The sequence below is a fragment of the Lepus europaeus genome, chromosome 2 (assembly GCF_033115175.1).
Source record: "Lepus europaeus isolate LE1 chromosome 2, mLepTim1.pri, whole genome shotgun sequence".
NCBI classification, from domain to species: Eukaryota; Metazoa; Chordata; class Mammalia; order Lagomorpha; family Leporidae; genus Lepus; species Lepus europaeus.
The window spans coordinates 140,377,837-140,405,346 of record NC_084828.1 but is presented as its reverse complement, the minus strand read 5'-3'; the positions used below and the strand labels follow the sequence as shown (position 1 = coordinate 140,405,346).

Below are 27,510 nucleotides of genomic sequence, written 5' to 3'. Positions count from 1 at the left end.
TTAGGAAACAGCTATCAGCAAGCAGCCGTCCTCATCAATAAACTGTTGTCAGTGCTGCTGGCTCTAAATCAAAGCCATACTTGCCACACTTGTACTGCAGAATGTGTGCTTTGCACCTCCCTTCTTAATATTCATAAAACTTGGGACAGAATTGACTACCAGGACTTTTGCAAATGTTTGTGCAGAATGGGAATATCTCCATGACAGTGCGTGGTAGTGGAAGCAACCTAAACTCAACATCCCTTCTCTTCTTTTGTCCTCCAGACTTCTAGTGCGTGCATCTGATTGGTAGAATTTAAATCACATCCCAGCCCTAGCTATTAGAGAGGCCCAGAAGCATAATTTTTAGCTTTGTATTCTTTGCAGTACAAGAAAGCATACACTAAAGGAGGTTGAAATGGATGTTTAGCATTAATCCTCCAAATCTGTACAGATGTAGATAGAACCTGATTCTCCTGGAGGCTGGCCTTCATTCAAAGAACTGCAGATAGTTTGATAAAAATTATAATATCATCAAACAGTGTTGATAAATTGTTTTTAATATATTTTTATTGTTTATAATATCACATTCTAAAAAAAGATTTATTTATTTGAGAGGCAGAGAGGTCTTTTATACGTTGGTTCACTCACCAGATGGCTGCAAATGCCAGAGCTGCGCTGATCTGAAGCCAGGGATTAGGAGCTTCTTCCAGGTCTCCCATGCGGGTGCAGGAGCCCAAGGAGTTGAGCCATCTTCTCTACTGCTTTCCCAGGCCATAGTGGAAAGCTGTATTGGAAGTGGAGCAGCCAGGACTAGAACTGGGTGCGCATATGGGATCCATGTAGCTCTGGCCTTTGTGGCCATCTAGGGAGTGAACCAGTGGATGAAAGACTTCTGTCTCTGCCTCTGCCTCTCTGTGACTCAAATAAATCAATAAATCTTAAAAAAAAAAAAAAAAAAAAAAAACCCTCTGTGGGTGCCGAAAGTCTCCTTATATTTAGATGCAGTTAGTGGATGAAGAGCCTAAAAGAGGGATTAAAAGAATAATTTGAGTGGGTTACTTATACTGAGGAATGGTCAGTGTTATCAGGTGCTAAAGAGTGGTCAAATAAGGTGCGAAGTGAAAAGCAATCATTTGATTTGTAGTACTTAATGTTATTAGTGTTCTTAAGGTTCTAAACAGGAAGTAAGATCTGGAGCCGAATTGTTAAGACTGTGAGTTGAAGGGAAGGATTGGAGGCAGAGATAATAGGGTAAGTTTTGAAGAAGCTTGAGTTTTAAGGGGCAGTTGATTTGTTTCCCACCAGTGCACATGCTTATATTCCAGAATTGGCTAGCCAGAGCTTATATATAATTGGGTCTGCCCTTTGCAAATATCTAATGTAAGTACAATCTTCCAGAGATCTTCACTTTTGTCTTTGTGTAGCTTGATGTCAAGTATGCTTTTAACACATTGTTTTCTGCTTTGAAATACAATACTTTTGAAATACCATTACTTTTATTATGCCTCCGACCATTAGTTATCTAACATTTGATTTATGTTATTTCTAAAAAAGTGTCAATGAATTCATACTGTAGTTTGGAGTTGTAGTTTAAAGTCCTGAATCCAGACCTAAGCAACATTTTTGTATGATTAGTTAGTGAGCTGGGCACTGATTAGATGAATTAACTTTTTAGAAAATATTTGTTTTATTTATTTGAAAAGCAGAGTGACAGGGTAGTGGAGAGTGGTTGGAAAAGAATATCCCATCCATTGGTTCACTACCCAAATGGCCTCAACGGCCTGGGCTGGGCCAGGCCAGGCTGAAGCAGGAGCACAGAACTCTATCCAGGTCTCCTTTGTAGGTGTCAGGGGCCTAAGTACTTGAACCATCCTCCACTGCTTTTCTGGGTGCATTAGCAGGGAGTTGGATCTGAAGCAGAGCAGCTGGAACTCAGCTGGCACTCTGATATGGGATGCTGGCATTGCAAACTGCAGCCTAACTTGCATGCCAATTCACCATGCCAGCCACAAGGTGAATTAACTTTTAATGTAGTTTTACTTGAACTTTGAATCAGTAATGGAATTCAAAAGTACAGATTATTATGACTAGCTGGCTACATTTTTGTATTAACAGAACCTAAATTTTGATTTATTACAAGTAAATATTTGATAATGTCAGGTTTATTTGATTCCACCCACAAAATAACCCCATATTTCTCTTTTTTTATTTTATTTTATTTTTTGACAGGCAGAGTGGACAGTGAGAGAAAGAGACAGAGAGAAAGGTCTTCCTTTGCCGTTGGTTCACCCTCCAATGGCCGCTGCGGCCGGCGCGCTGCGGTCAGCGCACTGTGCTGATCCGATGGCAGGAGCCAGGTGCTTCTCCTGGTCTCCCATGGGGTGCAAGTCCCAAGCACTTGGGCCATCCTCCACTGCACTCCCTGGCCACAGCAGAGAGCTGGCCTGGAAGAGGGGCAACCGGGACAGAATCCGGCGCCCCGACCGGGACTAGAATCCGGTGTGCTGGCACCGCAAGGTGGAGGATTAGCCTATTGAGCTGCGGCGCCGGCCCATATTTCTCTCTTAAAAGGGGGCAGACTATGTTTTCTCAAACCTTCCTGTGTGAAAGAAACAAGAGCATGTTCAGTGGACAGTGCTAGAACATTTTTATTATGGTCTACTTCCAAATTCTTTTATAATCCAGGTCCATAGAGTGTGGTGACCTAGTTATTTTGTTTGTTTGTTTGTTTGTTTGTTTAGGCCCTCTGTATTATACAGAGGGGCGATGTCAAAGAATATGGAAAGGCTGAAAAAGAAGAATGAATATAGAATTGCTGGACAGTGTTGTGGAGTGTGGTGGAGGGATTGGGGTAGAGAGAGCATAGGTAGATGAATGAGCTTTGGAAAACAAGAGAGACACCTAGTATTTAGAAGAAAAGGAGAATGGGTAGATACAGATTCAGATATACAAGTGTATTTTTTCTATTAGGGAACTGGTTTATTTTTAAGGACTAACTCATCTAACTCACGTTAGACAATTTTGGAGTCATTTAGAAGGCTAGGTGACTTGGTGTGATCATAAATTTGTTTTTTTTCTGTTTAAGTGGTAATTGTATTTTTTTTCCTAATCTCTAAATGATAGAGGTAATAACAATGACTATCTTATTGGTGCCTTTACATTCTTTTTCTTATTTTAATTGTTATACTCTGTTTACTGAACTTTTTTTATAAGTGCTTCTTAAGTTTATAATAGACTTCTTTAAATATTAAGGAGTCTTAAATTTTATAGTAAATAAATGGAAAGACACTTGAATTTGTCTTGTCCAAATCTTCATGAGGAAAGCTGTGCTCACTGATTTGCGTGAAGTCATATAGCTGCTTAATAGCAGAAGTAAGATGAAAAACATCGGTTTTGTGATTCTTAGGATAATGTTCATTTCCTTAAACTGCCTTGCCTTTCTAGCTTAGTACACTGATACCTGATTTCAGCACCCACACTTTGGTGTGACCTTTTAGCCCAGAGATATTTCCCAATAATTTTTAAGGTAGACTTACTGAATCTTTAATATTCATTCCACCAACAATTGCTTCTCAAATGTGTGCTGTATAATAACCACTATTTTAGATTTTGGGGGAGCAAAAAGCTCCCAGGACTTAAGAATGTGGGAACTAGAAAATAAACATTTAAGTAAAAAGTAACAGTTTAGGTAGTTATGAATGCTGTCGAGGAAACAAAACACCAATAGATTATGTCAGCAGGGTTATCTATGTTAGAGTAATCAGAGAAGATTTCTCTGGGGAAGTGACATTTGAGCTGAGACCCAAGTGAGAAAGGTGCTGGCCATGTGAGGATGCTGGGGTGGAGAGTTTTAGACAGAAGTCCTAAGTGTGAACAAGTAGGGCATGATTGAGGAAAGAAAGTGAACCCTGGGGAGAGTAGGAGAAAGGTCAGAGGACAGTAGGTCTGTGTGGACTGTAGTATAGAAGTGGGATTTTATTCCAAGTGAAATGGTGTGGTATTGGAGCAGGGGCGTGACTGACCTGGACAATATCACACTGCCTGATGGAGAATGGATTGTAGGAGGGGCCGTAGGAAACAGAGACACCAGTTAGGATACTGTCGTGTTTGTCCAAATGAGCAATCACTGGACTTGTTAATACTGAGTGAAGGCAAGGGAAGTAGTGATATTTGTAATTTATTTATAGATATGCTGGGTTTCCTGATAGGTGTGGGAGAAAGAAGATAGTGGAAGGATGGTGGGAGTGAGAGAAGATGGTGGTAGACTAGGGAAGAACCATGTTTTAAGGGAGGAAATCAGATGATTTGTCTGGGACTTGTTAAATTTTGGATGCCTACTGATTACCCAAGGAGGTAGGTGAAGATTCATTCATATCTAGTATTTTGGGGAGGTCAGGCCTAGAGATGCAGATCTGGGAGGCATCAACATTAACATCATACACTGCAGGAGTTCAGGTGAAGAAGAGAGTGTGTTCCAGATCTGAGCCTCATGGCATTGCAGCATGTAGAGGTGAGGAGGAAGAGAGGTCAGAAGAGGGCCAACGAGGTAGGAGGAAAACAGGAGATAACGTGTTGTGGAAGCCAAGAGAAGAGAACGTTAAATGGTGCTGCAGGGTCAGGTATGAAGAAGACATGGAAATGACTGGTGAGGAGCCAGCCCTGGAGTACAGCAAGTTAAATGCCACCTGCAATATAGGCATCTCATTTGAATGCCAGTTAGAGTCCTATCTGCTCCACTTCAGATCCAGCTTCCGGTTAGTGTGCCTGAGAAAGCATTAGAAGATGGCCTAAGTTCTTGGGCCTCTGTGACCCATGTTGGAGACCTGGAGTTCCAGACTCCTGGCTTTTTCCTGGTCCAGCCCAGCTGTTGTGGCCATTTGATGAGAGAACCAGCAGAAGGAAATTCTTTCCCTGTCTCTCCCTCTCTATCTCTGTAACTCTTTCAAGTAAATAAATAAATCTTAAAAGAGAAATGATTGTTGGATGTGGCAATAGGGAAAGCATTAGTGACCTCAGCTAGAGTTGTTTGAGTGTCGTTGTGGGGTCAGAAGCTTATGGAGAGGACCAAAGAATGAATAGAAAGTGAGAAATGAGGTTGGTGACCAGAGATGGTGCTTTTGAGAAGGGAATCTAGAAATGGAGTGATAACAAGAAGGAGGTGATCAAGTCAAGGGAGCTTTTGTTTTTTCTGTTTGTTTACATTTTTAGAATTGGGACATTCCCGTGCTTGCTTATGTGCTTATGGGAAGTATCCACTAGAGAGGAAAACTAATGCTGACTCAGGAAAGAGGAATTAACTGAAGAATGAAGTCTTGAAGTGGAGCTGGTGGGATGGGATTGCCCTTTCCTGGGAGTAGGAATACAGTAATGTGGTGTGATGTCACATGTCTCTTGACACACAGCTTTTCCCTTCAGTCGTACCAGTTTGCTTTAGATCAGGCCCATCTTTCTGTAATCACTAGTGTTTTTTTTTGTTTGTTTTTTGTTTTTTTTTGTGCTCCATGTAGTGTGTTATTTGAGATTGAGTTCATTCTGTAAGGCTTAGCATAAAAAGCTGGTAATAGTTAACCCCAATTTAAATTTTTGTGCCAACAGGTGAAGCGAAAAATTTATTGCCATTTCTTGGACCCAACAAAATGAGAGATTGTTTCTGTACTATAAATTTGGACCAGGAAGAAGTTTATCGTACCCAAGTTGTTGAGAAATCTTTAAGGTTGGTTAAAAAAATTGGTAAATTATCCCTTTTATGATATATATTGATTGATAAATTTTATGCATTTTTGAGATTGTAACCAAAAAGACTTTCTCGTCTGAAACTTTGATATTCTCAATTTGTTTTTAGAATTCCAGGATCTGAGTTTGAGGCAGCCTGAATGTTCATCAAGCTAAACTAACCACCTCGTGCTTGCTTCCTTCTGACAGTAGCTTTGACCAGTGGTCATCTGGCGTTTGCTTAGTAATATTCCAGTGACTAAGAAGTTCACCACCTCTTAAGCAGCTTATTCAGTGCTTGAGCTGTTGTGTCTCTTGGAAAGCTCCTATATTTAGTTGGTTAATGTTTTAAAAAAAGGAGAACCTATGTGCCAGTAACTCTGGATTCTGTTACTTCATATATCCACGGGGACAACATAGATGCAGTACTTCCTTTCATGTGGCTTTTCATTGCCTCAAAATGAATCTTCCTCTTAGTTGCAAATTCCTTGGATTTCTAGAGGACAAGTATAGTTCATCTTTCACATGACACTCTTTCAGGTTTTTGAAAAGAGCTATCATATTGCCTCAGTCTGTCCTCTAGGCTAAATTTTACCCATTTATTTGAACTTTCCTCAAAGTACATCATTATTTTATTTCTCTAAAAAATAAATTGCTGAAAGTCCATACAAGTAACTTAACTTAATGGTACATTTTCAGGTAATGAATTTGTAGGTAGAATTCTTACCTTTGAAAGTGTAATTGCAGTTGAAAATGTCATGGTAAATTTTAATTTGTGAACTTGGAATGTGCCACCTCTGCTCTCTAGCATGGTTTGTGGACATGCTTCTTGTGCAGAGCTGTGCTAGAAGGATGCAGGACACAAGCACAGGGTGTTGTTGGAAAATTGGCATGTGGTGGATAGAATATTGAGTGACTTGTTCCAGGGATCTGATTTTTTTTTTAATTTGACAGATAGAGTTAGACAGTGAGGGAGAGAGACAAAGAGAAAGGTCTTCCTTCCATTGGTTCACCTCCCAAACAGCCGCTACGGCCGGAACTACGCCAATCTGAAGCCAGGAGCCAGGTGCTTCCTCCTGGTCTCCCATGCTGGTGCAGGGGCCCAAGCACTTGGGCCATCCTCCACTGCCTTTTTGGGCCACAGCAGAGAGCTGGACTGGAAGAGGAGCAACTGGGACTAGAACCCGACACCCATATGGGATGCTGGCACTGCAGGCGGAGGATTAACCAAGTGAGCCACTGCGCCAGCCCCAGATTTTGTTTTAAGTTTATTTTTATTTGAAAGGCAGAATGGCAAAGAGAGTTCTTCCATTCGCTGATTGACTCCCCAAATACCCGCAACAGCCAGGGCCGGGTGAGGCTAAAGCCAGGAGCCCAGAACTCTGTGTCTCCCATGTGGGTGAGAGGAACTCTAACACTTGCTGCCTCCCAGTGTCTGCATTAACAGGATGCTGAATCAGAAGCAAAATTGTGACTTAATTCCAGGCACTGCAGTTTGGGATGTGGGTTTCCCAAGCGGCAGCTTAACCTGATGAACCACAATGCCTGCTCCAGGAATCTGGTTTTTGATTTGTGTGTGTGTGTGTGTGTATCCTTTTTTTCTATACACTTGCCTTTTTTTCTGCTAAAGTTTCATTTTATGTCTTTATTTTTATTGTAATTTTGAATGTCAGTATAGTTCTTCATAGGACAGGTATTATATATAACACTGGAAATACTTTAGTAATACTGAGCATCTTTAGTCAGCTGTCCCTGTTTTATTAGAATTTTCATGACTATTTGGAATGATAAATTTATAAATATGTAATTTACATTTATAAACGATGAAACTGAGTCATTAACAGGCTGAAGAATTTATCATATAATGAAGTTAGAAGCAAAAATTGGGGGTCTTAAACATTTAAATCTCTTTGTTGCTTTTATGTACACTGATTCTATATTATATAGTAATCAGTATAAAAAACTTAATAACTGTAAGTTGACTCCTCCCCATTCCTCCTACCCTCCCTGTCTCTATTACAATTTTTAAAAAATATTTATTTATTTGAAAAAGACAGAGTTAGGAGGAGAGACAGAGAGATCTTACAATTACTGACTTCCCCAAATGGCTGCAAATCCGAGGCTGGGCCAGGCCAAAGCCTGGAGCTAGGAGCTTCCTCCTGGTCTCCCACATAGGTGTAGGGGCCCAAGGACTTAGGCCATCTTCTGCTGCTTTCCCAGATGCATTAGCAAGGAGCTGGATCAGAAGTGAAACATCTGGGACTCGATCTGGTGCCCAAATGGCGTTTGGGTGCTACAGGGCCATGGCTTAACCTGTTATGCCACAATGGCAGCCCCTCTACTATAATTTTTTTTTTTTTTTGACAGGCAGAGTGGACAGTGAGAGAGAGAGAGAGAGAGAGAGAGAGGTCTTCCTTTGCCGTTGGTTCACCCTCCAATGGCTGCTGCGGCCGGTGTGCTGCGGCCGGCACACAGCGCTGATCCTAAGGGAGGAGCCAGGTGCTTATCCTGGTCTCCCATGCGGGTGCAGAGCCCAAGTACTTGGGCCATCCTCCACTGCACTCCTGGGCCACAGCAGAGAGCTGGATTGGAAGAGGGGCAACCGGGACAGAATCCGGCACCCCGACCGGGTCTAGAACCTGGTGTGCCGGCACCGCAGGTGCAGGATTAGCCTATTGAGCCATGGCACTGGCCTCTACTATAATTTTTAAAAGAAGGGGAGAGATGTTTGGCCTGGTGGTTGGGTCACAGTTTGAGACACCTGAATCTGATTCGGTAGTTCTTTGTTTTGATGCCATATAGGTGGCTTCTGACTCCTGTTTCCTGCTGATGCAGATCTTGTGAAGCAGACATGATGGTTTCCATGACTGGATTCCTGCCATGCACATGGGCTTGATTTCCACCCGGCCCCAGCTGTCACAGGCATTTGGGGGATGAACCAGCAAATGGGAGTTCTCTCTCTTTCTCAAATAATTTTTTTAAACCTCAGTTTATTACTTTATTGTACACTCATTCTGTATTACACAGTAATCAGTGATAAACAGAACTAACTAGTAATTTCTATAAGTTAAATATTTGTGATAGTTTCTAAAATGTAACCTTTAAATGTGTAAGTAAAATTAGCGTATCATTTTTTTTTCTCTTGCCTTTCTGAGTATTTTTGCTGGGAAAACAATAAAACCAGTTTTATTTTTCTAGATGCATAGCAGCTTGTAAATTATTTTAAGGCCAGCAGTAATTAGATTAGATGCTGTTGGATTCTGGGAGCAGCCCTGCCCCCTCCCCCCAATGTTTTCCCTTATGTAATGGAGTGAAAGGATCAATCTCTTTTTTAAGATTGATTGATTGATTGATTTGAAAGGCAGAATTATAGAAAGAGGAAGACACAGAGATCTCCGTCTACTGGTTCACTGCCCAAATGGCTGCAACAGCAGGGGCTGGTCTGGGCTGAAGCCAGAAGCTTATTGTGAGTCTCCTGTGTGTATGTGTGCATGTGTGTGCGTGTGCACATGTGTGCAGGGACCTAAGCACCTGGGCTGTTCTCTGCTGCTTTCCCAGGCTATCAGCAAGGAGCTGGATGGAAAATGGAGCGGTCAGGATTGCAACCAGTGCCCATGTAGGATGCCGGCTTCATAGGCAGCAACTTAACCTGCTACACCATGGTGCTGGCCCAAGTGAAAGAGTCTGTAGTAAAACATCTTGGTCACCTGGTTTTCAGTTCAGTGTTCTCTACCTTGTGAATGTTGTGTTAAGCCAAAAGTCAGTACATGTCATTTAGATCTTTTATGGGTTGTGGATATTATATTTTTATGTATAGTCTGGATACAGAGTTTTTGTAGCAAATGAGTAGGAGTTAGATAAGGAAGTTATAGCTTCTAAACCTCTCCTTCAAATCCTTTTAGGAAATAGTTGAGTAACAGCAACACTACTCATACCACATCAGGAATTTTCTCAGGAGTCATACACATGATAATAGGTCAGTGATAACCAGTACAGAGTTGTTTTAAAAACTATACAAGTCTAGGCCGGCGCCGCGGCTCACTAGGCTAATCCTCAGCCTTGCGGCGCCGGCACACCGGGTTCTAGTCCCGGTCGGGGCACCGATCCTGTCCCGGTTGCCCCTCTTCCAGGCCAGCTCTCTGCGTGGCCAGGGAGTGCAGTGGAGGATGGCCCAAGTGCTTGGGCCCTGCACCCCATGGGAGACCAGGAGAAGCACCTGGCTCCTGCCAAAAAAAAAAAAAAAAACTATACAAGTCTAATCACAGCTTCTTCTTGTCAATGTTTTTTTTTTTTTTTTTTCATTTTAAAGATTTATTTATTTATTTGAAAGAGTTACAGAGGAGAGGCAGAGACAGAGAGCGAGAGCAAGAGATCTCCCATCTGCTGGTTTACTCCTCAGATGGCTACAATTGTCAGGGCTGTACCAGGCCAGAGCCAGGAGCTTCATCTAGGTTTCCCATGTGGGTGCAGGTGCCCAGTGACTTGGCCCATCTTCCACTGCTTTCCCAGGTGCGTTAGCATGGAGCAGGATTGGAAATGGAGCAGCTGGGACTCAAACTGCTATCCATATATGGGATGCCAGCATTGCAGGTGGTGGCTTTATCCACTACGACCCAGTGCCAGCCCCTTCTTGTCAACTTTTTTAGAGTTTTCTTCAAATGGATCGAGCGATTAATTTATAAAATAAAGCTGTGAGCTCCCAGTTGAAGAGATAAGGTTGTTGAGATTGCAGTGATACAACTAAATAATTCTCATGTTCTTAGTTGGTTTTAGAATTTACTTTAATATTTATATGTGGTATATGAAGGACACTTTCCATTTCATAATTGTTTCTAAAATGATACAGAGGAGAGAAGTACCTACACATTTTATGTCTGCCTAATAGTTTTTTTCATTGATTTCTGTGTTAACACTAATTAGAAGATGCTAGTTACATTGACAGACCAACTTTAAAAAGTTTATTTTGGCTGTATTTGAAGTAAAAGATACGCAGAAGTTGAGCAGGTACTGTAACAACTAAAAAGCTGAGTCTTTTCTGTACAAGGTCAGAAATGACTTCTGAAGGAACATTTTAGCTTTTCTAATGCCATCTAAAGATATTTCATCCTAGAAACACTTTTAAATGAACCATTGTTTAAATGAAACTCATTCTCAGAAAAGAGATACTTGACAAGAGATGTTCACTGGCATTTCAGAGAGTCATGTCTTCATGTAGGAATTTAAATATGAAGGCATCTCAAAAATTTATGGAAAATGAAAGTAAAAGATAAGTTTATTGTAGTGCAAAAAATTTGGAAATCTTTGTGTAGTTTTTTCATGATAGGTGTTTTGCTTTAACTTTTTGAATATTCTCCAAAACATCAAAGTAGCATTATTAAAATGAACATATAAAAATAAGCTACTCATAGGAGAAATTCTTTATAGTTTAGGGGTAGGCAAAGATTTCTTAGCATGTAGAAAGCACTAATTTTAAAAGAAGGAAATTGGTATTAGATTTCATCAAAATTAGAAGTCTCTGTTCTTTAAAAGAGATCACCAAGAAAATTAAATAATGACCTACACCTGGGAAAAAATATTATGACAAAGGATTTATATCTAGAACTTACTTCAAGACAAAACAAAATCCCAAATAACTCAATAAGGTGACAGACAGCCATTTAAAATAATGGGGAGAAGACAGTTATTCTACGAAGGTGGTATGTGAATAACCAATAGCACGTGAAAAGATACTCATCATTGTTAGCAGGGAAATTCACTTTAAAACTGCTTCTCTTACTATAGATTTGAGAACATAATATGTAATTACAGAGATCTGCTCACTGGTCAACTATGATAATTTGGTATTGATGATTACAGAGGCAGAAGGGAACTTTCTGGGGTGATAGAAATGTTTTCTATATTGATTAGGGTAGAGATTATACAAATGTATAAATTTATCATGTTCCATTTAGTAGAATAGCTAAAATTTATTAAAATTAATTAATTTATTTGAAAGCCAGAGTTAGAGAGAGAGGGAAAGACAAAGAGAGGTATTCTCCAAATGGCCACAACAGCCTTGGGCTTGGCCAGGCTGAAGCCAGGAACTAAGAGCTTCCTCTGGGTCTCCCATGTGGGTTCAGGGACCCAAGGCCTTGGGCCATCTTCAGCTGCTTTCCCAGGGAGCTGAATCAGAAGTGGAACACCTGGGGCTCAAACTGGCACCCATATGGGATGCCGACGTCTCAGACAGCGGCTCCACCTGCTATTGCCACAGCGCAGGCCCAGAAGAGCTAAAATTAAAGATTGTCAAATACCAAGATCTGGGACAACTGTAATTTTCTCATACATTGCTAGTAGGAGTGTAAAATGGTCAGCCACCATGGAAAACAGTTTGGCAGTTATAAACATTTCATCTACTCTTTAACTCAGTAATTCTCCTCTCAGTTACTTATCCCAAAGAGTTGAAAGCTTATGTCCAAGAAAAGCCTTGTATAAAAATGTTCATAGCATGTTTACTTTTAATAGTTTCCAAACTGGAAACAATTCAAATGGCATCACTAGGAGAATGGATTATAGAATATTGTGCTGTAGTAAACTACTATATATAAGTAAACTACTATATATGCAATAACATGGGAAAAATCCTGCAGACATTAATGTTAGTGGAAAAAGCTGGATACAGGAGTACATACAATCACTCATTTATATGAGATTCTAGAAAAGATGTATAGTGCTAGAAATCAGATTGCTGGTTGTCTGTGGCAGGTGTGGTGGAGTGACTGCAGAGAGGCATGCGGGAACTTTGGGGAAGATAGCAGTGTTCTGTATTTTGATTGGGGTGGAAGTTATACAGATGTATAACTTTTTTTTCAAAAGTCATCAACCCTAAATGGGATGTAATTCTATGCAGTGTATACCTCAGTAAGATTGATTATAAAATAACCTGTTTCAATTTTTAAAATGTATTTTTAAAGTAACATTTTATGTAACATTACTCATTTTAGGTGCTATGTATTATTGTGATTCATATAGCTTTACATATTTCTAAGATGATGAAGTGAATGACCTTGTCATCAGCTCCTCTTTATGTCACTTTCAGTGAACATTGATCCCAGGCAATTACTGTGTCCTCTGTCCACAGAACTTTGGAAAAACTTTCTGTTCCAAACTCATCCTGGCAACTGAAATCCTGTCAGTTCAGCCTGCTTTTATAGGGTGTATCATTGAAAGTTAGCATTGAGAGTGATTTCTTTTCTGTAGAGTTTTTAGTGTGTAATTTCACTGATTTTATTTAAAGTAGTATTAACAGTACAATTACTGATAGTGATACTAGTCAGTTATTTATTTGATATTATAAAATAATGAGCTTCCTCTCTTTTCTCTCTAGCCCATTTTTCAGTGAAGAATTTTACTTTGAGATTCCAAGAACTTTCCAGTATTTGTCATTCTATGTTTATGATAAAAATGTTTTACAAAGAGATCTTCGTATAGGTATGTGCCATTCATAATTATCTTTTATCACAGCCTTGATATTAATATTTATTGTTTCTTTATAAAATATTAAATAAACTGCATAAAAATATGTGCTCAACATTTATAACCATTTTCTCTAGATATCATGTTCAGTTGTGAATTTGATTTTCTAAAAATTTATTTATTTGGGAGACAGATACATAGAAGGAAAGATTCCATTTGCTGCTTGACTCCCTAGATGCTCATAACAGCCAGGGCTAGACCGCGATCAGGAGCTGGAAACTTAATCCAGATTTCACATATAGGTGGCAGGGACATAATTACTTGAGCCCATCACACCTGCCTCCCAGCGTCTGCGTTAGCAGGCAGCTAGAGGCAGAGGCCAGAGTTGAGCATTGAACACAGGTACACAGATGTGGAGTGTGTGATCTTCACTAACTTCTTAACCACTAGACCAAATGCCCACCATGTGGATTTGACTTTCAGTTTTTATGTTCAGCTTAGATGACACTTCTCAAAGAGACCCTTGCTGAGCCCTTACTCACTGTGTCATATGTTACTATGCTACCTGATGGCTTCCTTTCCATAGTTCTCATTTATGCTTGTTCATTAGTTTATTGTTTAAAATCTGGGTTCTCTATATAAATGTATTTTGAGCGGTAGCGATTATATCTCAGAGTGCCTTATATTTAGCAAATGTTCAGTAAGCACTTATTGAATAGTTCAAGTAGTAGTTTTTTTTTTTTTTAAGATTTATTTATTTTACTTGAAAGAGTTACACAGAGAGAGAAGGAGAGGCAGAGCAAGAGAGAGGTCTTCCATCTGCTGGTTCACTCTCCAACTGGCTGCAACGGCCGGAGCTGTGCTGATCTGAAGCCAGGAGCCAGGAGTTCCTCTGGGTCTCCCACACAGGTGTAGCAGCCCAAGAGCTTGGGCCATTTTCTACGGCCTTCCCATGCCATAGCAGAGAGCTGAATAGGAAGTGGAGCAGTCCGGACTCTAAACGGCGCCCATATGGGATGCAGGCACTGTAGGTGGTGTCCTTACCTGGCACACCACAGTGTTGGCAGTAGTTTTATATAGAGATTGCAGTGTTGATTCCTTCAAAGACCATATATTTTTGAGGTTTTTCTTATAGAAGTAATAATTTATTTTGATCCGGTTATACATTTTTGCCTTGACTGTATTAGTGACCAATAGATGTATTTCTTAATAATTGTCTGAGACTGGGATATGATCTGTAGGCATGGACTAGAGTAAAACTAACTAATCTCATGTGTCACATTCATGTTATTGCATTACCATCTTTGTAGTTTAGTGACAGGTAGAAGGTTAGTTAAAGCATGTTATCCTCTTTTTAGTGTCCTTCATTTTTCTCTCTCTTCTTTCTGATTTGAAACTTGCTGAAGCTTTATCTGACCTTTTCCTCTTTACTCATGTTTCTCTTCCTTTATTGTCAAACTGCTTAACAAATGTTGTATATCCATTTGCTGCTTGCTACTTATTTCCTTCAAATCTCTGTAATCTGGTTTCTTCATTTTCTGACAAACATTATTTTTGAAATTTGCCAAAATTATTTTAAAGTAAATCAAATAACATTTTAAAATTGAGGATTTTTTCCTTAATTATAAAACTATCATGTGTTCTAGTGATTACTAGTCACACTGCACAAGAACAACTACAGTTTATAACTTGGTATATTTCTTCCCATTCTTTATCCCATGCACTTATCACACTTTACTGTTCCATTTTTTCCTTTTTCGCTTACTATATTAGTATCCTTTTCTTGTATCACGTGTTTTTCAAAAATACTTGCCATATAATATATAAAATCTTTTGTACAAAATGTATGATAACCACTACCTTGTTGATGAACATTTGTTTCCTAATTTTTGGCATTTTTTTTCCTTCTGCATAAATTTTTGTAGATCTTTTTTCTTTTTTCCTAAATGAGGGAACGAGGAGAGGGAGAAATAGCAAGAGAGCACTCCTATCTTCTGGTTTACTCCCCGAATGCCTGCAGTGACCCTAGGCTGGGCTGGGAGCTGGGAACTCAGTCCTGATCTCTCACATGGATAGCAGGAACCTGGTTACTTGAGTAGTCACTAATGCGGAGTGTGTGTTAGTGTTATCCATCTAAAATAGCCCACTTTCTGGTGAGTTCTAAAAAGTGTACCATTTGTTATGCAGAGTAATTTATTTGTAGCAAATAAGAAGCTGAAGCTAAGAATCAAACCCAGGTACTCTGATGTAGCATGGAGACATAACTGGCTTTTTGGGGGGTTAACTTAAGTATTTATTTATTTTTATTTATTTGAAAGGCAGAGCCTGAGAAAGAGAGAACGCACGCTCTTCCAACCACTGATTTACTCCCCAAAAACTCCCAACAATCAGTGTTGGACCAGGCCAGAGCCAGGAATTCCATCCAGATCTCTATTGTGGATGGTAGGGACCCAAATACTTGAGCCATTATCTCTGCTTCCCAGGGTGTGCAGGAATGCTGAATCGGAAGTGAAGGCGGGATTCAGTTCTAGGTGCTTTGATACGGGATCTAGGCATCCCAAACAGTGGTTTAATGCCCCTTAACTGGCTTCTTAACCAACCACTAGGCCATATGCCTGCTCCTACTCATAAATTTTTAACATTTTTAAAATTTTCTTTTGTCATTAACTCAGAAGGGTTGTTTTAGTTTTAAATTTTGAGCTATTGGAAATTGAATTCCTTTAATTTTGAGTTTCCCATTGGAGTATTTACCAGTGAGAAAACATTTCTGGAAGTGAAATTAGAGCTAGAGTTGATTAAACCATCTTTTAAAAATTGTTTTTTAATTTTTTTAAAAGATTGACTTATTTTTATTTGAAAGACAAAGTTACAGAGAGGCAGAGGTGGAGAGAGAGAGAGGTATTCTACTCACTAGTTTACTCCCCAAAAGGCCACTATAGCCAGAGCTGAGCTGATCCAAAGCCAGGAGCCAGGAACTTCTTCCAGGTCTGCCATGTGGGTGCAGGGCCCCAAGAACTTGGGCCAACTTTTGCTGCTTTCCCAGGTGCATTAGCAGGGAGCTGGATTGGAAGTGGAGCAGCTGGGATTTGAACCGGCCCCCATATGGGATGCCAGCACTGCAGGCTTTACCCACTATGCCATAGCACTGGCCTTTTAAAAAAATTTTATTTAAGGTATACAGATTTTGTGTATTTCATATATACAGATTTAGGAACATAGTTATACTTCCCACCCTACCCTCCTCCCACCCATACTCCCACCCTCCTTCCTCCCTCTCCTATTCCCACTCTTAATTTTTACAAAGAACTATTTTCAGTTTACTTTATAATCATAAGATTAACCCCACACTAAGTAAAAAGTTCTCTGTTCCTTAACAGTAGAGACAAGGGCTGTAAATGATCATCAAATCTCAAAATGTCAATTTCACTCCAAAACATTACATTTTAAGTACTCTATTAGTTACAATAGATCAGGGAAAACATGTGGTGTGTCTCTTTCTGGGACTGGCTTATTTCTTTAAGTTTAATGGTTTCTGGTTACATCCATTTTGTTGCAAAAGACATGATTTTTTTTTTTTAACTGCTGAGTAGTATTCTATAGTGTGTATATATATGTGTATATATATATATATCTATATCATAATTTCTTTATCCAGTACATCAGTTGATGGACATCTGGCTTATCTTAGCTATTGTGAATTGAGCTGTGGTGAACATGGGGGTACAGATAACCCCTTTATCTGCTGATTTAATTTTTTGTGTAAATTTCTAAGAGTGGGATTACTGGGTCATATGGTAGATCTATTTCCAGATTTCTGAGGTATCTGTATACTGTTTTCCACGATGGCTGTACCAGTTTACATTCTTACCAACAGTGGTATAGGATACCTTTGTCCCCGCATTCTTGCCAGCATTTATTGTTGATTTCTGTAGAAGAGCCATTCTGACTGGGGTGAGGTGAAACCTCGTTGTGGAGAACTATCTTTTAAACTTAAAGTCTGAGTATGTGCACTAATTGACTGTAGCTTTAAGAGTTTATTTTTGTTTTCAATTATATAAATATATGGATATCTTTCTGTAAAAAATATTAAACTATGGCATTATAGATAATGCGAAATTTACTTTTCCTACTGCCCTATCCAAATCTCTTTCCCCAAAATTATCAATAAGGAGCGTAATTTTTCATATTAGGTATCTATATATAAGTAGTTAGTATAAAAACTGAATTATGAATTAATAAAAATCTTGAGACCAAGGTCCATACTGCTGAAAGATAGGAAACTGTAAAGTTAAGGCATCCTTACTGTGTAATATATTTTCCTAAGGTATAGGATTGTCTTTTCTGTAAAAGGAAGAAAAAGAGATAAATTTAGGTATATATTTCCATTTCCAATAAGTATTCTAATAATACTGAAATTAAAATATAAATACTGTAACTCCTAATGTGTATATTCTACTTAATTTATATTTCAAGGAATCTAGAGTTTAGACAAGTGAACTATGAGCTAGTAGCCTTCAATGACTTTTTTTTTCTTTTCCCTTGCTTCAGAATTCTACGGAGATAAAAGCTTTTCACTAGGATAAACTAAGAGACCCGAATTTCAGTCATATCTTTATTGTTCTCAGTGTGACTTGACTTTCTTAGGCCTGGCTCATCTGTAACATAAGGCTAGATTCCAGATAGCTAAGGTCTTCCAACTCTTTGAATTATAATTTGTTACAATTTAGCCTTTAAGGGTCATCAACTGTTCAGGTATTACCTATGACTACTCTTTTGATGTCTGTTTGCACAGAGACTATAACTAGTTATCTCTTCATAACAAACCACTCTAATATTTCATGGCTTAATATAGCAACCGTAGATTAACTTACAAGTCTGTGGGTTGTCGTTTTATGCTGGGCTCAGCTGGATGATTCTTCCGTTGGTCTCACCTGAAGTCACTAATAAGCTGTTATTTGGGAGACTGATTGGAACTGGATGGTCTGATTTATGTACTATGGTTGATACTAGTTATTTTCTGGACCCTGCCCTCCACATGATCTCAGGGTTCTAAGAGGTCAGGTTCTTGTCCTGCATAACAGGTGCTCATATCACGGCAAAAACAAGTCAACCCCAGAGATAGTGCTGGAGGGGACCACACAATGGCAAAGGTACAGGAAGCATGGTTTTTTCGAGGCAATGAATGTATCTTTCTACCACTTAAACCCTGTTACCCTAAGCTACTACATGCTGCCTTTTTTTTTTTTTTTGACAGGCAGAGTTAGTGAGAGAGAGACAGAGAGAAAGGTCTTCCTTCTGTTGGTTCACTCCCCCCCCCCCCCCCAAAACGGCAGCTACGGCCCTCGGGCTGCGGCTGGCACACTGCGCCAATCTGAAGCCAGGAGCTAGGCGCTTCCTCCTGATCTCCCATGCGAGTGCAGGGCCCAAGCACTTGGGCCATCCTCCACTGCCTTCCTGGGCCACAGCAGAGAGTTGGACTGGAAGAGAGGCAACCGGGATAGAATCCGGCACCCCAACCGGGACTAGAACCCGGGGTACCGGCACCACAGGCAGAGGATTAGCCTAGTGAACCGCGGCACCAGCCTGCCATTGGTTTTGAATTGCTGTTGAGTATCTGCCAGAATTTGTTTAGTCTCCTGGTCCTGTTTTGCCTTGTATAGGGTCACATTGGTGTCACTCCATTTCTACTAGTGCCCAAGTAGGAATAGGACTATCAAGATTTTGTCCATTGGTGATCTGTTTAAGACTGAAATTTCTAAAATACATTCTATCTAAAAATGGAGCCCGAGGACAACACAGTATTATTGATGGCAAGAAAATGCTGCTTAAAAGTGATGCTGGAAAACTAAGAACATCTAGAGATAACATAAATGGTTTCTGTGTTTCCTCTCCTTGTCTGATTTTAAGGAACTAATACAGCATTTGGTGTATGTATGTTTGGTTTTGAATTCCTTCTGTCTCTGAGCCTGTCAGGACAGTGAGGAAATGAAATAATACCTTCAAATGATTTGTTGGGAAGTTTGTTCTTGGGTGATTTTTTTGGTTGAGGTTAGTGATTTACTGGCTAACGAAATAGTGAGTTAACTTTGTTTATAATAGTAAACATTGACCTAAAACAATCTTGATTTTTGTTTTTTAAGATTTATTTATTTGAAAGGCAGAGTGTCAGAGAGGAAGAGACAGAAAGAGCTCTTCCGTCTGTTGGTTTACTCTCCAAATGGCCATAATAGCCAGGTCTGAGCCTGGAAGAAGCTGGGAGCCAGGAACTCCATCTGGTCTCCCTTATAGATGGTATGGACCCAAGTGCTTGAGCCATCTTCCATTGCCTTCCCAGGCACATTAACAGGGAGCTGGCTTGAAAATGGAGTAGCTGAGACTAGAACTGGTATTCCAGTATGTGATGCTGGCATCACAAGTGTCAGCTTAACCTGCTGTACCACAGCACCAGCCCCACAAAATAAGTGTTTAAGATCATTAGAACCAAAAGTTATCTTTAATGCAGAGGAGGTATATCAGCTGTAGAAAGTTCAAATAATGAACCCAAGATTACACTAGGCTACAGAGTTAGTGTTTGTGTTGGAAGGTACATGGAAAGGCATACGTTGATTGTGAAATATGGCTTTAGTACTTGTTGGTTAGCAGGTTTTTAAATATTGCTCAGCTTTTCACGTTTGTAAAATTGTGATTAGACCCTTTACCTCCAAGACTGTTACGATGATTAAGCAAAAAAATACATATTAATGTCTACCACCTGGTATATTTTCATTAAGCGCTGACTTTCAGTTCATTGGTCTTTCCACTGTATCAGATTGTATATATCTTACACTTAATGATTTCCAGTTTAAGTTTATCAAAATGATTGTTTTCTTTTTTCTTGGACTTAACTTGTATTTCAGAAATTTGTTCCACCCTTTTCCCTTCCTTATACTGGCTCCATTCACTCTATCACCTTTCTCTTTCTTTTTTTATTTTATTTTATTTATTTATTTATTTGACAGGCAGAGTGGATAGTGAGAGAGAGAGAGACAGAGAGAAAGGTCTTCCTTTTTGCTGTTGGTTCACCCTCCAATGGCCGCCGCGGCCGGCGCATCTCACTGATCCGAAGCTAGAAGCCAGGTGCTTCTCCTGGTCTCCCATGCGGGTACAGGGCCCAAGCACTTGGGCCATCCTCCACTGCCTTCCCGGGCCATAGCAGAGAGCTGGCCTGGAAGAGGGGCAGCCGGGATAGAATCTGGCGCCCCAACCAGGACTAGAACCCGGTGTGCTGGCGCCGCAAAGCGGAGGATTAGCCTGTTAAGCCATGGCGTCGGCCTCACCTTTCTCTTTCATTCTGTCTTTCTGCCATGCTTTTCCCTGTTTTATTTTCTAGGGATGATACCATTATTTTTTCATGACATATTGCCTAATAAAATGTAGGACCTGTTGTAGGTATATTACCAAATGACTTCAAATAGTTTCTTGGTACCACGTGCTTTTCCCTGCTTCTTTAGGCCAACTAGCCTCACACGACTAAATCTTTACATATCAGAAACTGAGTCCTTTAAAGGAACTTAAGAATAAGAGCTATGAGGGGCCAGCACTGTGGAGCAGTGGGTTAACACCCTGGCCTGAAGCGCTGGGATCCCATATGGGCACCAGTTCTAGTCCCGACTGCTCCACTTCCGATCCAGCGCTCTACTATGGCCTGGGAAAGTAGTAGAAGATGGCCCAAGTCCCTGGGCCCCTGCAGCCGCATGGAAGACCCGGAAGGGGCTCCTGTCTCCTGGTTTTGGATTGGCGCAGCTCCAGCCGTTGTGACCAATTGGGGAGTGAACCAGTGGATGGAAGATCTCTCTCTCTGCCTCTCCTCTCTGTGTAACTTTTTCAAATAAACAAATAAATCTTTAAAAAAAAAGTATATGTCATATTTGCAACTTGTTCTTCAGTGGTGTAGAAAAAACATCATATACATTAGAAAAAGAGAAGTGTGGTAAATATTAACAATTAACAATCCAGGTAAAAAATATGGAAGTTTTATGTACTGTTCTTGAAACCTTTCTCCAAGTTTGAAATTATTTCAAAATTTAAAGAACATCTTAATGTTTATAACACATTGATTTTTATATATAGTTTATATATTTAAATATATATATAAGTATATTTAAAGATTTATTTTATTTATTTGAAAGGCAGAGTTCCAAAGAAAGAGAGACACCTTCCTTCCACAGGTTCACTCTCCAAATGGCTGCGCTAGGCTTAGACCAGTCTAAAACCAGGATCCTGGAACTCCATCTGAGCCTCCCACTTGGGTGGCAGGGACCCAAGTACATGGGCCATCTTGCACTGCTTTCCCAGGCACATTAGCAGCGAGCTATATAGGAAGTGATACAGCTGGGATTTGAACTGGTGCTTCTATGGAATGCTGATGTCGCAGGCGGGAGCTTAACTTGCTGTGCTACATTGCAGGCCCCAGATTTTTAGTATATTCATAGAGTTGTGTAACTATTTTCACCAGTTAATTTCAGAATAAAATTTTAACAGTAGTTTTCATGTCATTCTTTTCTTTTTCATTTAATACATATAAGTTGACATAACATGGCAAAGTTTCTTTACATTTTCTTAAAATTTTCAAATACTGGATATTGAACCAAAAAACCAAGTTATGTAGTAGGTCAAAGGGTTCTTACTTGACAAAGTGTAAGAAAGTGATCTGTTTTTAACTTTTGTTGAAGCTTTTTTGTAGAATCTTGGAATAAATAATCGTCATATGCAAAACTGTGTCTACTTCTTAAATATTGAATTGAGGAAGGAAATGCTTTGTATAACAAGACATTATAGTAAGAACATTTCTGCTTCTTCCTCTCATACTACTTTGTTCATTGTACTGTATCTTTCCCTAAGAGAGAAACTCTTTAGGGAACTGTCTTGGTTTTTGTATGCACTGAAGCAACACAGTGCTTGCTATTTTAATAAGTGATTTTAAAAATGAAATTGTTTTCATCATCGATCTCCAAATTTCTTTTCAATTTTGTTGGTGGTTTATGATTCTCTTTTCTCTTAATTGGAATTTAAAATTCTTAATTGCAAATACATCTGCTTAAAATTAACCTGAACATAGAATTTATTGATAGTATTAAGGAATTGAGAAGAGTTGGTTCCACTGCCATTGTACATAGCTTTTTGTACTGAATGGATTCTGGGTAAAAGCATGAATCTGAATAAGTACTAAAAAGTGTAGTTGCTTATAAATACAACTGAATTTTTGTCTAATCCTCTGATTCAGAATGATCCAGAGAAAGATCTGCCAAGGGTAAAGTGAAATGATATACTTTCATGTTTAAAATATAGAAAACTACTTTATAAAGAGATTTTTTAAATTAAAAAATTTAGGTATAAATTATTTTAAAATATCTTCCACTAAGTACATATAACAGTACTAATGAGACTTAGGAGTATACAAAATATATTTTCTCATATTGTTTTATTTATTTTCTACAGGAAAAGTAGCCATCAAAAAAGAAGACTTGTGTAACCACAGTGGCAAAGAAACTTGGTTTTCACTACAGCCTATTGACTCTAATTCAGAGGTTCAGGTAAATATTAGGGTGTAAGTAATGCTAGACATTGTCACATATGGAAAACGAGTAAAAAAAAACATGTACATGCATATGTAAAAATACATACATACATACATGCACGCATACCAGTTACACCAGTTGATGTAGATAGGATTTTTATACTGTGTTTTAAATTCTAGCATGAAATATGAACCTTTGGGTAATATGGAGTTGAAGGAAAATGGCTTTGCCATATGAATTTGAGAATGATGTATGTGCATATGCAGCATGCATAGGTTTGAGGGGGATTGTATTATGGAGAACATTCCTTTTTCTTCCCTCAGTTTTTCTGTTTGAGTCTTGGTAGGAAATTATTAATTTTTTAAAAGGGTAGAAAGCTTAAAGGGAAAAGATGTTTTATTAACTCTGACCTTCAGAATCCCTTGAAGTCTGTAATTTTATTTATTCTGATCAGGATGCGCTGTTCATGCTCTATTAAACTGCCCTTGGGAAAATGTTATTCATTCAAACTGTGCCTGATCCCACCATGCAGAGCCTTCATTCCCACCCACCCTTCCGTTGTTCACCTCTTTTATTTGAAAGGGTATCATTACCCTTATTAATCTTCCTGCTTGCCAAAGTTAAGAGGCCTTTTATAGTGTCTGTATGTGAGTAGAGATGTATGTTTGGCCACATAGATGAAATTTCTATTTCTCCAGAGAGGTTTGACTTGTTATGTCTTCTATATATAAAAGAATCTGTCTTTTGTCAACCTGTTTATTTACAAAGTATTTTAAGGGTTGTGAATCTATTTCCCAAGGGCATAACTGCAAAGAGGAGTCTCATCTAAGAAGTTATAATTTGCACTGTGACTCAGACATTTAAGACAAGAAAAAAGCACTGCACATGTACCCACAGATGATTTGCAAATAAAGTGCCTGTGTCTCCATTTCCTTATAACCTCTCAAGCATTCTCTGATGAGATTTTTTTTTAAAGATTTATTATTTTATTTATTTGAAAGAGTTACAGGGAGAGGTAGAGACAGAGATAGAGGTCTTCCATCCAATGGTACACTCCCCAATGGGCCGCAATGGCCGGAGCTACACCGATCCAAAGCCAAGAGCCAGGAGCTTCTTCCAGGTCTTCCACGTGGGTGCAAGGGGCCCAAGGACTTGAGCCATCTTGTACTGCTTTCTCAGGCCATAGCAGAGAGCTGGATGGGAAGTAGAGCAGCTGAGACTAGAACCAGCAGCTATATGGGATGCTGGTGCTTCAGGCCAGGGCGTTAACCTACTGTGCCACAGCACCAGCCCCTGATGAAATTATTGAGATTAGAATTTGTACACTAAATCTCTCCTTAAATAACAAAATATAACTCATCATTTTCCTGTTTTATCCACTCTACCCCATTTTAATATTCTTTTCTTTATATCTGATGAGAATTGTTATTTAGATCATAGTATTGTAAGCATTCCAGGTGAGATGCTATGTGAGGAAGTGGAAAGAGTTTACATTAGAAGTAAGAAAATTTAGGTCCTACTTTTTATGTGTGAATTTAATTAATGAATTTAAATTTAAATTTCATTTCTGTTAAGTGGGAATAAAAGTATGTTTGTCTTACATGCTTGTAAGAATTAAGTGAGGTATCTTTAAGAGTAAAGTTGAAAGCTGTTAATTGTTATATGTATGTAAAATATCTGTTTACCATCAGTCAGTCGGCTTACTTTCCCCCCAGTATGTCTTAACCAGAAGACAGATGGAAAAGTTTTAAAGTACCAGTTTTTCTTTTTAGTAGTTTTAACAAAGGGTGAGATAACAACGGCTTTAAAAATTTGGTCTAAAATAAGATTTGAGGATTATTTTAAGATAATTTATTAAGTGCATTCTTAGAAACCAGTGTAAGTTTGCTGAAGGATTTAAGTTTGCTAGCTCTCCAAAAGCAGAAATCTACATTATAATTTTAATGTAATTCTTTTTTATTTTATTTTATTTATTTATTTATTTTGACAGGCAGTTTGGATAGTGAGAGAGAGAGAGAGACAGAGAGGAAGGTCTTCCTTTTTGCCGTTGGTTCACCCTCCAATGGCCGCTGCGGCCAGCGCATCTCACTGATCCGAAGCCAGAAGCCAGGTGCTTCTCCTGGTCTCCCATGCAGGTGCAGGGCCCAAGCACTTGGGCCATCCTCCACTGCCTTCCTGGGCCATAGCAGAGAGCTGGCCTGGAAGAGGGGCAACCGGGATTAGAACCTGGTGTGCCGGCGCCGCAAGGTGGAGGATTAGCCTGTTAAGCCATGGCGCCGGCCAGTTCTTGGAGATCATATTAGACTGCACTGGGATAGAGACTTTTATTTGATAGTATATATAAAACTGATCTTTGAAACATGAGAATTCTGGAAGCAGCATTTACCTATTAGGTATAATGTTGTCATTTTAAAGTTTGCTAGAAGTTATTTTCATGAGCATGATTTATTAACCTTTATAGCTCTTGTGTCTTAAATGGTAGTATTTTCTAAGATTTGCCCCACTATTTAAAATAAATTTTAGAAGGAAGAGAAGAGGGATGCATATCACTTTTTAGTTTAATATAACACCATTGGGAATATTGTTGTCTGGCCTCAAACTGGTCTGGTGATACTAAAGTAACTTTGTGCATCTAGAAAAGCAACCCATGGTTCACATAAATCTGACTTTGTTAGTACTTTGTTTACCTGCTTATATATTTATTTTATTCAAAATGCAGAGAGTAAAGGAAATACCTTCCATCCACTGGTTTACTCCCCAAATCCCTACAAAAGCTAGGGCTTAGCCGGGCTAAAGCTAGGAGCCTAGAATTCAATCCAGTCTCCCATATGAGTGGAGGGACCCAGCTACTGGAGCTATCATCTGCTGCCTACCAGGATGCATGCTATCAGGAAGCTGGATCGGAAGCAGAGCTCAGACTTACCCTGTGCACTTGGATATGAGATATTAGTGTCCCAAGGGGCAACTCAATTGTTGCATGAAATACCCCCCACATATAAATTTTATAAAATTTGATAAAAATAATTTAAAAATTAAGAGCAGTTGGTTAGGGCAGTATGTGAAAGCTATGAGACAGTGAGTCCAGTAGGGACTCAAATAATTGCATTGAGTAATTAAAACCATAATATCAAGCACAGTACTAAGTACTTGAATGTACATTGTCCCATTTATTTTTTAATACGTGAGGTAGATAGTATTACCTCTGTTTTGTAAATAAGATAAATGGGATTCTCAGAGGTTAAATGAGTTCTGCAAACTCACAGAACTGCTCACCAGTGGAGTTGTGATTCCAAAAGAGAACTGTCTGATTATAAAATTCCTGTCCACAGTTCTTTGCTTCCTTTCACTGTTCTGTACAGTTAGTCATAAAAAGTCTTGGACAGGGGCCATTGTTGTGGAATAGTAGGTAAAACTGCCACATGTGTGCCGGTTTATGTCCTGGCTGCTTCATTTCCTATCTAACTCCTTGCTGATGGCCAGGGAAAAGTAGCAGGTAGCCCAAGTATTTGGGCTCCTGCTACCCATGAGGGAGACCTGGATGAAGCTTCTTGCTCCTGGCTTCAGCCTGGCTCAGCCCTGGCTATTACATTCATCTGAGGAGTGAACCAGTGGGTGGAATATTGCTTTCTCTCTGTAACTCTGATTTTCAAATAAATAAACCTTTAAAAAATAATAAATGAAAAAATCTTGGACAGATTAAGATTAGGAGGATCATTTAAATAGTATTGGAGTAAAGAGAACAAAATCCTACTCAGATAAGCTCAGGGAAAAGGGAGGGGGCATTGGAAAGTTCTAGGGAGTTTCTTGGAATTTGTAATAACTTCACTGTGGAGGCTTGCAGGTTAAGCCACTGCTTGAGATGCTGGCATTCCATTATCAGAGTGCACCATGAGTCCAGGTTGCTCTGCTTCTGATCCAGCTCGCTGCTGATGCACTTGGGAAGGCAGCCAAAGATGGCCCAAGTTTTGGGCTCTTGCTTCCCCTGTTGAAGATTAGGCTAGAGTTCCAGGATCATGGCTCTGGCCTGACCCTACCCCAGATGTAGCTGTTATTTGAGCGATGAACCCGTGGATGGAAGATGTCTCTGTCTCTCTCTCTGCCTTCCAAATAAATAAATAAATCTTAAAGAAAAACAAAAAAGAGCTTTATTATGGCCATTATGAGCTAGAAAGTTTTCAAGTACTTGCAGAGGAGCTGTTACCTTTAGTGGGAGTTAGGTTCTTAACAGCCTAGATAAAATACATATACATTAAAATTATTTTTGAAAAGACTTTGATATCTCTAAATGAATATTAATTTTTTTTTTGGTTAACCATCACATAAAATAGTTGACTTGCATGTGGTGCCATAGTGAATGAAAAATATATACTATATCTTTAAACTCTAGACCCTAGCTCAGTGCAGTAGTAGATACTACAGGAGTCACAGTGGGAAGTTAGACTCAGTAATTTCTTTCTTCCTGTTCAGATACTCACCGTGCTGAGTATACTGTGTCATGTTTTTTCTTTGTTATTTTGCAAAGTGAATAGTTAATGTTTTCTTTCAAGCTTTCCCTCTCACTGTAATAACTATTCACTTTGCAAAATGAAAAGAAAAAAAAAAAAACACCCTTTAGTAATGAGATTCCCTTGTGTTCTTTTTGTATGTCTGATGAGACAAAGAACTAAAACGGGTAGGCAGTAAGTACAGCAGCTAAGATGTTGCTTGGGTTGTTCACATCTTATGTTGGAATGTCTGGGTTCTAGTCCCAGCCTCTGCTACTGACACCAGCTTCCTGCTAATATGAACCCTGGTGATGGCTCAA

At 39.3% G+C, this 27,510-nt stretch overlaps 1 protein-coding gene across 2 annotated transcripts in view; it reads left to right on the top strand.

Annotated features, from left to right (window-relative positions):
- Window positions 1-27,510, top strand: part of RASA2 (RAS p21 protein activator 2) — a 138,215-nt gene that overhangs the window by 23,958 nt on the left and 86,747 nt on the right. For both annotated transcript variants that reach the window (XM_062213941.1, XM_062213934.1), the window contains exons 2-4: window positions 5,578-5,695; window positions 13,061-13,164; window positions 22,627-22,721. In XM_062213941.1, the coding sequence (XP_062069925.1) occupies window positions 5,578-5,695; window positions 13,061-13,164; window positions 22,627-22,721 (317 nt within the window). The remainder of the gene's footprint in view (window positions 1-5,577; window positions 5,696-13,060; window positions 13,165-22,626; window positions 22,722-27,510) is intronic.